This window comes from Oppia nitens, unplaced genomic scaffold (genome assembly GCF_028296485.1).
Source record: "Oppia nitens isolate AA-2021 unplaced genomic scaffold, nextdenovo-longstitch-racon4-pilon3 scaffold15_pilon_pilon_pilon, whole genome shotgun sequence".
NCBI classification, from domain to species: domain Eukaryota; kingdom Metazoa; phylum Arthropoda; class Arachnida; order Sarcoptiformes; family Oppiidae; genus Oppia; species Oppia nitens.
This window is the reverse complement of record NW_026533194.1, coordinates 745,676-760,258: the sequence shown is the minus strand read 5'-3', so window position 1 is coordinate 760,258 and position 14,583 is coordinate 745,676. Positions and strand designations below refer to the sequence as shown.

General features: G+C 27.7%; 2 protein-coding genes and 1 pseudogene across 2 annotated transcripts; all 3 read right to left on the bottom strand.

Moving 5' to 3' along the window:
* Positions 1–3,905: 3,905 nt before the first annotated feature.
* LOC128964035 (zinc finger protein 208-like) lies at positions 3,906–5,639 on the bottom strand. Its single transcript, XM_054310597.1, has one exon. It carries the CDS (start codon positions 5,620–5,622, stop codon positions 3,946–3,948), a length of 1,677 nt encoding a protein of 558 aa, XP_054166572.1. The 5' UTR covers positions 5,623–5,639; the 3' UTR covers positions 3,906–3,945.
* A 1,611-nt stretch (positions 5,640–7,250) lies between these two features.
* On the bottom strand, positions 7,251–10,380 carry LOC128964889 (cytochrome P450 3A21-like; annotated as a pseudogene).
* A 909-nt stretch (positions 10,381–11,289) lies between these two features.
* On the bottom strand, positions 11,290–12,997 carry LOC128964879 (probable cytochrome P450 6a13). The gene is made up of 2 exons (XM_054311536.1): positions 12,886–12,997; positions 11,290–12,685 (listed from the first exon to the last, which is right to left on the bottom strand). The coding sequence occupies exons 1-2, from the start codon at positions 12,942–12,944 to the stop codon at positions 11,290–11,292; spliced, it is 1,455 nt and encodes a 484-aa protein (XP_054167511.1). The 5' UTR covers positions 12,945–12,997.
* Positions 12,998–14,583: the final 1,586 nt, after the last annotated feature.

Genomic DNA, 14,583 nt, shown 5'->3' with positions numbered 1-14,583 from the left:
TACACACACACACACACACACACACACACACACACTACACACACACACACACTCACTCACACATACACACACACATACACACACTCACTCACTCACACATACACACACAAACTGACTAAAGACACAATAAATTATATCTTTCATTCAATAGATTTTTTATTATATATGCGCTTATTTTTCATTCATGAGTTGCCTATTCAAATGGATATTATAATTTTGAGACTCATATCTAAATACATTTATTATTAATATTCAGGCTTTCGGAGAAAGAGAGAGAAATGTGTTTATATCCTAAATAAAATCATATATAAAAATGTACAGAATATCAGAATATTCCTATATATTTAATATATACGTCTAATGGATGGGCAGATACTGTACAGGAATTTGAGTGATCGATGAAATTCATTCATTTAGCAGTAACTCTCTCTCTCTCTCTCTCTCTCTCTCTCTCTCTCTCTCTCTCTCTCTCTCTCTCTCTCTCTCTCTCTTGTTATAAAAAAAGATTTGACATTCAATTTTTAGGTCAGTAATTATCATTATTTTAATATTATTATGAATACACAAATATTATACTATTATATAATGTATATATTCTGTAAATATACAATATATACACTAAACCCTAATATATCATGTGTTGTTGTTGTTGTATAATATATATCAGAATATATTACTATAATATAATATTGTTCAGTCAAAAACATCATTTTAATAAATATAATGTTTATATTATATTTAATAGATATACTTTTTATTTATATAGAAAATTTTCAATTAATAAACATTATATTGTTATCTTTGTTGTTGTTGTTGTTGTTGTTGTTGTTGCAGTTATTGTTATTTTTAAAAGACATTAAATGGATTTTTAAGTTATTAATAATTGCGAGTCATTTAACWTTATGAATATATATATATATATATRTWTTTAATATATYATAATTGTTATACATTATTCATACTTAAAAGTTACGTTCAATTGAAATATAAATGTATGAAAATAATAATTTATATATTATTATTATWATTATTTGATATTATGATATCTAAAAATTTATTCATTAAATCAAATAAAAAAATTGTATAATATAATGTACAGTAAATATACAATTTGATGTATTGTAAACAATTTGATTGCATATTAATGTATTTCTTTGATAAATTGCTGCATTTATTAAGTATATTGAATACAAAATAATTTATTTTAATTTGTCACAATTGCCGATATATATATATATACTCTATATATAAATAGATTATATGTATAAATAAATATTAATTTATGCTTCATGTAGTATAATTTTAATAATAATAATAATATGATAACTTATAAATATATAATTATCTATAGTTGTATAGAAATAATGATAAATATTAGAAAATTTTCAACATCAACAACAACAATATTTTATTTAAATTTAATTAAAAATTATTTGAATAAATTTCAATGGCTAAACAATATTTTATATTATTTAATAGTATTTTTTAATTAGTATTTTTCATTTAAATAGATTAATAAATTTTATAATTATATATTTTTAAATAAGTAATTATTATTGAAGTATAAATAAGTGTTAATTTAGATTTACAATCAATCAAAATAATATTTATAACTAATTTTCACTTACTTTAAATAATAAGTTAATCCAATTTATTGTTTAACAATATAATAATGTAGTAATATTTTTAACAACAACAAAAACAAACAAACATTAATGTATTTAAATATTTTACATTTAAATTAAACAAATAAAATATTTTTTAAAAAATTGATAAAATAATATTTGATAATTTTAAAAATTCATTGTAACAAAACAATGCGATTAAAATATAAGATACTAWTGWTATTTTATTATTATTATTATTACTATTATTAGAAAATACAAAACTCTTTTGAAAATAATCATATATTTTTAATGTAGTTAAACATATAAAAATAATAGTAAAAAAATTGTTATATATATACAATAACATTATTTTCAGGTATTGGAATTAGCTCCGGGATATAATTTTTTGTTTGTTGAGGAAATTGTTGATACAATTTTTTAATATATTTATTACTGCCTCTAACTAYTGTAGTAGTTTGTATTATAAATTATAAACTATGTGTAGGAATTGATAAATATACAATTAATATTTATTAAATTTTGTTTAAATATTTATATTGATAACCTTAACATTAATAGTATATTTAATAACWACATAAATAAAACTAAAGTAAGTTAGTAATTAATATATATATATATATATAGTTTATTATTTAAAAATTTATTTCTACAGTATTTAATTTTAGACAAGGACAACTTTTTTTATTGTATAAAAAATCCAAAAATTTATTATTATAAAAAAATTGTAATATAAATTAATTTTACTAATAATTAAAATTAATTTTTGTTGTTATTTATTTCATAGACTATAACTTAGATTTTAATTTATAATAATATACAATAATTAAAAGTAAATATTAAATAAAAATAATAATTTTTTTTATATATAAATTATCATTTTTTATTTTAAAAAAATTAAAGTTTTGTGGCTATAATTAGCCGCCAAACGGATTGATTGTTTTGATTTGCAGTTCAGATAGTTTTGGCCTTATTAGTAGTTATGGATTAAATAAAATAATAAMAATAAAAATACTTTTATTATTATTATAAATAAAAAATTATTTTAATTAAATTATCTGACACACACACACACATACATACACACACATACATGCACACACACACACATACATACTCACACATACATGCACACACACACACATACATACCTTATAATTTGTTTGCACACAAATCGGTTATAAATTAAACCAATAGCATAGATAAGGGCTATAATGTTGATGATTATGATAATGGGTCGGAAAAGTGACATTAAATCAGTTGTCTTATTGACCATTGATTTCATGGTATCGCCTGAAGAGGAATCGGCAGGTAATTCGCGCGGCAATAGTAATAGTATTACTGTTAGCACTGTTAGCAGTACTAGTGATGTAAAGCCAAATGTCCTAATAATTGTAACAAAAAATATTTATTTATTTTAATAAATTAATATATATATATAATTAGTATAGAAATTTTAGATTTTAATAATTTTTTAGCATAGTTATATTTGTTTGTTTGTTGATTATTACGTTATGGGTGGTCTAGCCTTGCGGCTGATTATGTAGAATATCAATGTGGTTGGCCAGAGGACGGCCATTAGGAATAGGCCGATACCGATGCCAAACACCCTGACCATAGTTTTTTTGTTGTTATAAAAAATATTATTAAATACAGTTTATCAATTTTATGTGTTATTTTTTTGAGAGTGTTTTATGTTTATTAGAAAAACTTATTGGTTTCTATGGCAAACATTTTTTTTTATTGGAATTGTTTTGAATTTTTTTTTGATGATAACAAAAATTATAATTATAAAAAAAAATTTAGCAATTATTTATTTTTTAGATAATTTTAATGTATAGTAATAATAATAATAATACAAAATTTAAGTACATTCTAAAAATCAGTACAGTTTATAATAAATTATTTTTAAAGCTTTTTATAAACAAAAAAAATAATTTTAAATTAGGTTGAATAACTTATTATCAAATTTATTATATAACATCATTTATGTATAGGAAAAATTTGTGTTAATTTACTTTATACATATATTTATATATATATATTACCGGGGTACGATATACAATTAAATAATTTAACAATTATTATAAGTTGATTACAAATTAAATTATAGTAACTAATTATTTAATAAATTAATGTTTGTTTTTATTTTTTGTTAAAAATAAATATTAATAATTATTTGTTGTCTATATATTATATTATATATATATATATATATATTTCGCACAATTTTTTGTTTGTTTGAAGGAAAGTTATGACACCACTGCCGTTAACCCCCCCCCCATGCATATTGTAATAGATATGAGAGGTCATATTAAGGTCAATGAGCATTTTGAAACAGTTGAGACAAATGAGCTATAGTTGCAGCTGTTGTTGTCGTTGTTGATCCCTCTTGTGGTAGATCACCACCGATAATACCGCCGCCACCACCACCACCACTATCAGCACCTGTACTGTCAGTTCCTGTAACAATCACATGGCTTTTCACCAGTTTTTTCGGCGACAATTTTTTCGCCGACGACAACAACTGTGACTTATTAGCGGTCTTCGCCCGCGACGGCCTTATACGCGGTTTTGTCGGATATTTATCCTTTTCGTGTGTCCTCTTATGGGTGTATAGATTGCCTTTACTGTTGCTCCGGTAGTCACAACCGGGCCAATCGCAGACAAACGGCTTATGATTTCTATGTATATCGTAATGAGTGCGATAGATCTTATAGGTACGAAATCGTTTGCCACAATCTGGCCACTGGCACTCGTACGGTCGTTCGCCAGTATGGCGGCGCATATGCTCTTTGACCAGTGTATCCGATGTAGTAGTAAACTCGCATCCCGGCCACTGGCAGGCCACACGTTCACCGGTATGTTTACGCATATGTGTCTTCAATTTGGTACAATGATCGGTACGATACTCGCATCCCGGCCACTGACATTCGCGTACAATACGCTTATCCGGTGCGTACTTAACGTTATGGACTTTCTTTCGGTGACGGGTTCGCTGATAGGGAAAGTGAAACATTTCTTCGCAGTCATCGATACCGCATTTGATTGTTTTCTCACCCGAATGCTTATAAATCATATGTTTGTTCAAATATTTTTCACTCAAACAAACCATTTCGCAATCGGGGCACTGATAGGTCTGACGATTTTCTTGGTGTACCTTCTGATGGGATTTCCATTCGGCTTTTGTTCGGTAGGCGTTCGTACACTCCGGATGTTGACAGACATACGGTTTGACATCCGAATGGATCTTCTGGTGAACGTCGAGCAAGACTTTTGTTTTGTATACTTTTGAACAGTCAGGATAATCGCACCGCCACTCACCCCGTATGTAATGTTGGCTATAGAAATGGGCGTACAGTTGTCGGGATGACGGAAATCCTAGTTCGCAGTCCGGATTCGGACACATATATTGGCCACTAGTTTCGTCAAAGTTGTTACGTTTCATTAGCAACAATGAATTCGGATCTGATTCCGGTTCGGGCAGACGTATCTGTGGCCTAACGTGCGCTTCGAGATGTCTGTCCAGATACTGGCGATTGGCGTACGTTTTGTCGCAGTCCGGGTAGAAGCAAATACACGGTCGCTCTACTTTGTGTACAATATGCAGGTGTCGGTAGATTTGTTTTTCACGATCCAATCGCCGATCACACTGTGGACACACATATTTGTTTAAGTCTTTATCAAAATATTTACATTGTTTCGGATCCATCGGATTTTCAGTAGTAGTAACAGTGGTGGCGGTTGTGTCCGCGTTATCCGTATAGCTATTACTATCGGAGTAGTAGTTGTTGTTGTCGTTGTTAACATAGTCGTCGTCGTCGTCATCCGACATCTCCTTATATTTAGGTCTAACCCATCGTTTCTGGCGTTTAATTGGTTTGTGTTGTTTGGATACTGTTTGTCGGTTGTCGTCGTTGTCGACAACATCTGTAGACAACGACAACACATCCGTAGGTTTATTATTAGTGATAGTAGTAGTAGTAGTTATGGACATCACTTCTTGATGCTTGTTATTGTTGATGGCATTACCAGACAGACGAGACAGACTACCGCACAGACTGCCGTTCGGTCGTCTTTTGCGGGGTTTTTTGGCACATTTGTCTCTTCAGTCTTCTTCTTCTCCTTCTTCGTGTTGTTGTTGTCAGCGGTGGCGGTAGTAGTAGTAGTAGTAATGGGTGTCTTAATAACCGTTAGTTTCTGTTTCAATGATTGCCATTCATCGCGATGTCGACTATCAATGAATGTCCAATAGGTGTCGTGCAATAGCGACAAATGTGTCTTCAGTTGACCAATCAATTGGCAAACATAGGCCAACTCATCCGTCAAGCGTTTGTTTTCAGCGACCACTTCGCCAAAKATATCGTTGATATGAATAGCAACAGCAGATCCAGTGGTAGTGTTTGYTGTTGTTGTTGTTGTTGTCTTCAACTTCATCAGCAATAATGACGGATCAGCTGTTGTTGTTGTYTTCACACTCTTCCTAACCATTGTTGTTGTTGTTGTGGTTAAAGTCAGTCATCGATCAATTGATTGTCAATGTCTTCAATGGCAGCAAAAAAAATGTTTAATAATAATAATAATAATAATATGTGATAAATGTTTTCAATTGTATTTTTGTTTTGTTTTTATACAAACATTTCATTGCTTTTTACTGTATATACACTGTATTGCTGTGTATATAATAAATGGCAATATTTTTTGTGGGGGACTTTTGSTATATTGCAATCAAACATWAATGTGAATTTTATTTATAAAAAAAATAATAATATTACTTATACATAATTTTAAATATACTAGATAATAAATTTTTTTAAATATATCAATAAACAATAATAATATAATAATAAAAAGTTATTAAAAAAATTTTTTTAAATAAATGTTTTACTTTTTATATATCTTAAAATAAATCTTAAAAGTTATTTAAAATATGAGTAAAATACTTATAAATTTTTATATCATAATTATTATTGTTTGACATATTTATTTTGATTGTCCGATTTTTTTTTAGTTTTATTAGTTAATTATTTTGAAATAAAAAATGTAGTTACTAACTATTAAAGAAAATAGTTATATATATATATATTTAAATAATATATTTTTCATTATAACTATTGAAAACTATGTGTTTTTTTAAAATAAATCTATAAATGCCATAAAATACAAAAACTAAATTATTAATTTTAGTGAAACATTTAATAGGTTACTATAATATGTATTTTGAGTTTTATTAGATTAAAAATTTTTGAAATAATATTATAATTTAAGTTTAAACTTTTTAAAATAAAACAATTAATTAAAATAGTTACATAATTTAAATATTTCTATTCTAATTAGTTTTTAATTTATTGAATATATTATAAAACCAGTTGAGAATATTTCAAAAGCATTTCCAGTACGAACTCCTTATCTAAATTAAATATTAAATTATAATTTACTTAAATAACTTTATAAGATCAAAATAAACTCAACATTAATCATGTAGGGTATCAAATGATTCAGTACAACAAAATAAACTAAACTTTTTTTTCTATATATTTTTTTAATATTGTATATWAACAAGTTTTTGTGTCCATTAATTTTGTAATAATTGCAAAATTAAAATTTATACTGTATTTAAAAAAATCAATTTATATTTGAAACTTTAATAATWATRGGTTCAGTAGTTATGGCTTCGGGATGCGGTCGAAACACTAGCGGTACAGTTGTGCTCTGGACACGTGTCAATTGAAATCGTTGCAACAGTCGTGCAATAACCAGTTTTGACTGTAACTGTGCAAACCTTAGACCAATACAATGTCTGGGGCCGACACCAAACGGCAGGTATGTATAGGCATTGATTTTTGACCTGTTTTCCGGCATAAACCGATCGGGTATATACTCATACGGTTGCGGATAATATTTCTCATCATAATGTATACCATGAGCCGGTATTTCGACTATTGTACCCTTTTTGATGATCAGATTCTGATTGTCGATACCGTAGTCGAGCCGTATGTCGGCCATTGCTTGCCGTGCAATACCTGTTGGCGGATATTTACGCAAAGTTTCCGACACACARGCRTCGAGATAGGGCTGTCTGATTAGATTTTCGTAGTCAACCGAACCGGTAGTTTCATCAAACACTTGWCTCTGTCGACATTCTTGTCTCAAGCGATCTTGAATTGACGGYTTCAGTGCCAACTCATASAAAACAAAAGCCAAATGTGAACCAACTTCTTCGATATTTGTGGAAAAAAACAGAAAACATTGCGAAAGTATTTCATCGTCGGTAATGATACTAACGTTATCGTTGGTATCGATTGWCTCATTATTATCATCCATGAAATTGGTGTCTAATTTTAAATCCAATAAAATCTGTAACAAATCATTTCGTCGCCTATTATTATCACCATAATCTTTGTTTGATAACTCTTTTCAAAAAGTTATAAAAGTATTGATCGGGTGATTCATCYGTAGTAKTAGTAGTAGTAGTCGTCGTGTTAGTAGAGAAACGGCTCATCAATTTGTATACAACTGATGACARTTTGGGCGCAACTGTCATCAAAAACATCTGTAACCGCGAAAACTCTGTAAAACGTTTGCTTTGATTGAGAAACTGTWGKGAATCGCCGGCCSCTGATTGGCCATAGATATCAACTTGTGTACCAAACACTGTATTGGTAACCATATCGATGGCCAACGATTTCATCAAATCCTTGATGTCTACTTCGGGTGTCTTATTGATGATCATCTGGAGATGTTCGGCAAATCGCTGACAACAACTGTCCAATAGTTCGACCATTTGTTTTAGTTTACTAGTAGTGAACACTGGATTCAGTAGACTTCTCATACGTTTCCATTCGTCGTCTCTCATATTGACCAGCATTTTGCCGAATCGGCTGTTTATGCGRCGYTTGACTGGCCGTCGATTGCGAAATACGTGAAACTTGGTCACCAATACCTGTTTGATGAGCTCCGGGTCCGYAATATGGAGTTCCGGTGTYTTCAGCCGATAGATACTAAATTGAAACAAAGTTAACAAAAATATTAATTAATTAAAMATTAGTTTTAGTTTTATTTATGYTTTACTAACCCATATATTGGACCATATTTGCGATACCAGTCAATAATTAGATTAACATTGGGTTTTATAAAAAAATTCAATAGATTACCATAAATGGGTAACGGTTTGGGTCCGGGTATGCCACAGCTAGTCCAATATTGATAATCWTTTAGCCAAATACTATTCAAAAATACAAAACAAAAATAAATTATTTTAATTAAAATAACCATAAAATCAGCAATTTATTATACTTACTAAACTAAGTAGAATAAAAGTAATAATAAAATTGTTATAATTACTATAGATATCATTACTACAGTTTTATATCATAAAAGTATATTACATACAAAAAATAAATAATAATTAATAAAACAATATTGTATTGTATATTAATAATATTAATTTAATATCATTATTTTAAATAATGTAGTTGTTTAAAGTACTAATATTATTTTTTTTTAAATTATTAACAAATTTACAAAGTCATTGTCTAACATTTTCTAATAGTTAATATTATTGAATTTCATACAAAATAATAATATAACGTGTGTTTAGGGCTAAACGCTACCTTAAATTTATGAAAGTCAATATACAGTATAATACACATAAATAATGTCGAAACTAACATAATAATGTAGTACCCTTTTAATAAAAATATATATATATACTACTATATAATTTGGAAATGTTTGTCATATTTATATCACGCAAACAATTACTTTTAATGTTTCGGCGAATAAAAAATTAATAAATAAAATATAATGTTTAAATAAAATTTATTTGATAACTTTAGGTACAGCAGTGCCTTTATGCTTCAAACAATAATGTACTCTAGGCATAAAGTCGTATATAACATTTTTAATTAAATTAATATCATTTTTTAAGATATCAAAAGCATAAATTATTCGCTGTTTTAATTGTGATAAATTAGTTGGTTTGTTATTAGTATTCCAAACAATTGTCTTAAGATGATTCCATAGAAAATAATCACATGGATTCAAGTCACTTGAATTACTGGGCCAAACAAATGAAGTTTTCAAACTTATGATTTTTTCTCCAAAAGTGTTTTTTAAAAACTCTAACGTATCTTTAGCTATAAGATAAAAAATAAAGTTTTATTATATGTTTCAATGAATATATTATTAAAATCTATGATTTGTTATGCATTTTGTTTTTGTTTAACTGGTTTTCTATTCATTATAATGACGGCCGCATCGGTTAACTCCTGTACTAATAAATACTATAAACTATTATATAATTACCCGTATGACTTGATGCCCCATCCTGTTGGAAAATTTGATTTTTGAAATTATTTCCAGTTAATAATTTCAGATCATCAACAAATTTGTTTATTACAGTTTGGTAATTGTCTTGATTAACTGTAACTCTTTTTCCTTGAATATCTTCAAAAAAATAGGGTCCAATTAGGCCTTTACTGGATATTGCGGTCCAAACAGAAATATATCCAGGATGTGATACTTTTTCAATAAAAGTAGACTTGGGTTTTCCTTTTTCTTTATTACTCCATTTTCTGTCATTTTGTTTATTAATAAATTGTTCCAATAAAAAATGACTTTCATCCGAAAACCTATAAATATAATAAACTTTTTTATTTAAAACTTACAATTGAAGACAGTTTTCCATGATAATATGTCATACTTACCAAATATCATCTAATACTTGAGGGTTATTTTTAATAAAATTAATCATTTTTTTACAAAATTCAATTCTCATTTTTTTAGATTTAATAGTTAGTCGTTGAATAAATGTATATTTATACGGATGCATATTTAATTGTTTTTTTATTATTTTATGTACTGATGTTATACTAATTAAATTATTATTATTATTACTTTTACTTTTACTATTTATTATTATCACTATTATTACTATTATTATTATTACTATTATTATTATTTAATTTATTAGTTATTTTTCTCACTGATTTATTTTTTAGTAGTTTTCTAACTTTTTCAATATTTTCTTTATTTATTACAATTTTTGGATTTCCACGTTTTAAATTTTTTACAGTATTATATTTATTAAACTTTTTAACTAATCTTAATATAGTAGTTTTATGTGGAGCACTTTTGTTAAAAACACTATTAAATTGATTTTGAATGTAATTAATTTTATTTTTACATTCATTATTTGGTTTAAATTTATAATAACAATTTATTATATAATTTCTTTCAATTTCACTATAACTTTCTTTTTTATTAGACATTTTATTAATTAATTATAACTACAATTAAAAATATTTTTTAAAAGTAAATAAAAACTAAATATATTTAACTAAAAGTTAATTATAAACAAAACACGTGTTTTGTAGTTTTACAAACTTATACTAACTTAAATATTTTTCATACTCTACTCCCCTATATTTCTTATCAAACATTATTAATGTTGTTTATTACTGATAATATTAAGCCTTAGACCGAGGTAGCGTTTAGCCCTAAACACACGTTATTACAATAAATAACAAAATACAAAAAAAACATTTTTAGAAAATATGAAATTATAATAAAATAAATCAGATATATCTCAGTAAACTTAAAATACCTAAATATTAAACGAAAAATCTAATAATTAGTAAAAAAAATTACATAAATATTGGGCTTAATTTCTAACTTTAAAACTAATAGTAATATCGTCGGGTAGCGCCAGTTCAGGTACTCGGAGATAGTTAGGCGGACAGGGAGTCAACCGATGTCTGGACAATTCAAATGCCTGAACAATATAAAACATGGCTATTTTGAGGGCTAATTTGCCGAATACCGGTGCCGCACACTGTCTATTGCCGCGACCAAACGGTAGATATGTATACGGCTTAATGGCAGTAGTAGTAGTAGTAGTAGTAGTAGTAGTAGTAGTAGTAGTAGTAGTAGTAGTAGTAGTAGTAGTAGAGGACGGCATAAATCGGTCCGGATTGAAGCGATGCGGTTCGGCAAAGTTGTCCGGATCGTGATGCAGAGCATGGAGTCCAATTTCGGCRCACATACCGGCCGGCACACTGATATCGGTGCCATTGGCCGACAATAACTTGGTATCGCTGACTGTYTTACGGCTGATAATAATATCGCTGTGTTTGCGCAATGTTTCCGAGATTACAGCGTTCAGAAACGGCATCTTTTTGTTGAACGTATCGTAACTTATAGGCCGGTGCTGTCCATTATCAATAGTAGTAGGTGTTGTTGTTTTTGTTGTCATTGTCGCAGCGCTTATCTCTTTGTACAGTCTGTCCTGTATATCACGATTGGTGGCCAACTCGTGGCAACACATCATCAGTTTGAGTGTCAGCGCCTCATACGATGCAAAATACATGACATAAAACTGGTTAATAATCTGATTGTCCGTCAATTGTTGAATGTCTGGCCTATTGTTGTCGGTATAATCCATAAAATATTGTAGAAAATCGTTGTGTTGTCGGTCCGGATAATGTTGTCTACACGACCGTCTTTCGTCAATCAAACGCCGTATAGTGTCCACAAAATACTGGCCCTTTTGCTGGCGAAACAGTTTAACACAAGCTATCAGTACGGGATCTAATACGGGAAACAATAGCGATGTCAATAATATAGCTCTGTTGGCACCGATTTGCGGTGTGTTTGCTCGAAACCGGTCGCAATCGATGGCCAACTTGTCGAGATCGGCGCCAAACGAGCACCTGACCAATATCTCGCTGGCCAATCGGCTCATTGATCGGTTCAACTCGACAGCATCGCAACCGCCAGTTTTGGCTAACTGTGCACTCAATTTGCCGACAAATTTGTGGCAAACATTGTCCAGTTGGTCGGCAACAACCGCTATGTTTAACGACTTGAACAGTTGCGGCAACAAATAGATCCATGTCTTGACCGATGTATCGGTAATACTGGTCCGGACTTCGCGAAAGCAGATGTGATCGAATAGACGGGAATCGCGAACACCGCTGAATGCCTGGTCTTTGACCAAAATCTGACGGATAAGCGTCGGCTCTGTGATCAACAGTTCGGGTGTTCCGAATCGGTGTGTCCTATAAAAAAATAATTACATATAAATAAATTGTTATTTTAACTAAACAATAATTAAATATTATGTAAAAACTACTAAATACTTAACAATAATAAAATGAAAATATTTTTAATTATTTAAATACAAAGTTTTTTCTATTCAAAAAAAATCATTTAAATTAAATACAATAAATAGTTGTATTTTTTGCATAATTTTAATTACCCGACAATTTTTCCGTACGCTTTGCACCAATTTTCAACACATTTACGATTATTGAGCATGATAATATGTAGAAAATTACCAAATATGGGTATTGGAAATGGTCCTGGTACATTTTGTTGGATCCAATAACTATTTTGCTTATAGAGTTTACATAAGCTAAATGATTTTTTAAAAAAACAATTAAATAATAATAATTTATTTATTTAATTTGATACTTTATTTCATACCAATAAATTAAATATGTACCCAAACTTATGATAACAATGTCAATATTATATAAAATTAATTTTAATATTGTCATTTTATAATAATAATATAATAATTTTTCTATAAAATGTAATTAAAATCTAGCTAGTTTTAAAGTAAATATAAAATATTTAAAAAAATAATATTTTTATTTCAATACTTTAACAAATTTTAATTATAACAGTACATTTGTATAGTAAAGATAAAGTTAAATATTATTATATTTGAATGATTTGAAATAATAAAAATGTTTCAATGAATAAATATTAAAAATCACTTTAAGTATTGTTACTAGTTACATTACTTTCTAATGTTTAAAAGTACAATAAAATACTAGTAACCAGTTGAGAATGCTAGAAAGCATTTTCATACGAACTCCTTATCCAGATTAAATAGTAAATTATAGTTTACTTGCAGTTTCAAAATATGTGGTATTACAAAATAAACTCAAAATTAGTCATGTAGGGTATTTATATGCTTCAGTTTGACAAAATAATCAACTAGTCATGTTTCATTATTTAAGTTATTTGAATGTAATATTACAAAATAAACAATTGCCATTTTTACATACAGTATACATATAAAAATTAAAACATTTTTCTTCATTTAAACTCTGTGTAAAAAATGTAAAAATGTAACATGTTTATGTAGTATTATAATTATATGAATTTATAAAAATTGTATGTATATTTATATCAATATTAAGCACAGTTTTCGATTCTAGGGGGGGGGGAATAATGATTTTTTTTAATTTGGACGTACAAAATGGGGTATGAACTTTCTCTGCATTTTTTAAATAAAAATTAAATAATGTCTAAATCTATAAATACTGTATGTCGCTAGCTAATTTAATGATAATAAATGTTCAAAATTTATATAACTGAAAATATGTATTATAAATTATAATTATTTTAAAATTATATTAGTCCTCTGTATTGATAATTTATATATGAATTGTGATATTTTATATTAATTTAAAACTCTGATGTCTTCTAGGGCTAGGCATTAGTCCGCGGCCAACCATACTCGACAAACAGTCAAATCACACACACATTTCAAAACTTTTAATAAAAAATATTTACTATTTTATATATATATGCTAACTCATTACATAAATATATTTTTTTATATTAATTAAATATAAGACAGTTTATAAACATGTATAAACTATATACTGTACATGAATATGCTATTTTTTATAAAACTTATAAATAGTAGTAATATTTTAAGTTGAAGTTAAAGTTATAAAATAGTTAATAATTTTTTATTTTAAAAATTATGTCTCTAACTAATACCATCATTAATGAGTTATACAATAATATTGTTAAAATTATATTTGTAATTATTTGTGCAACTCTAACTTACATAGCTATGTTTGTATATTTACATATAATATTTAATTAAATTTTTGTGAAAATATAATTACAATTAAAAAAATATACTAACTAATTT

Coding starts and splice junctions, on each gene's coding strand:
- LOC128964035 (XM_054310597.1), bottom strand. CDS start 5,622: ATGTCCATAACTACTACTACTACTATCACTAATAATAAACCTACGGAT.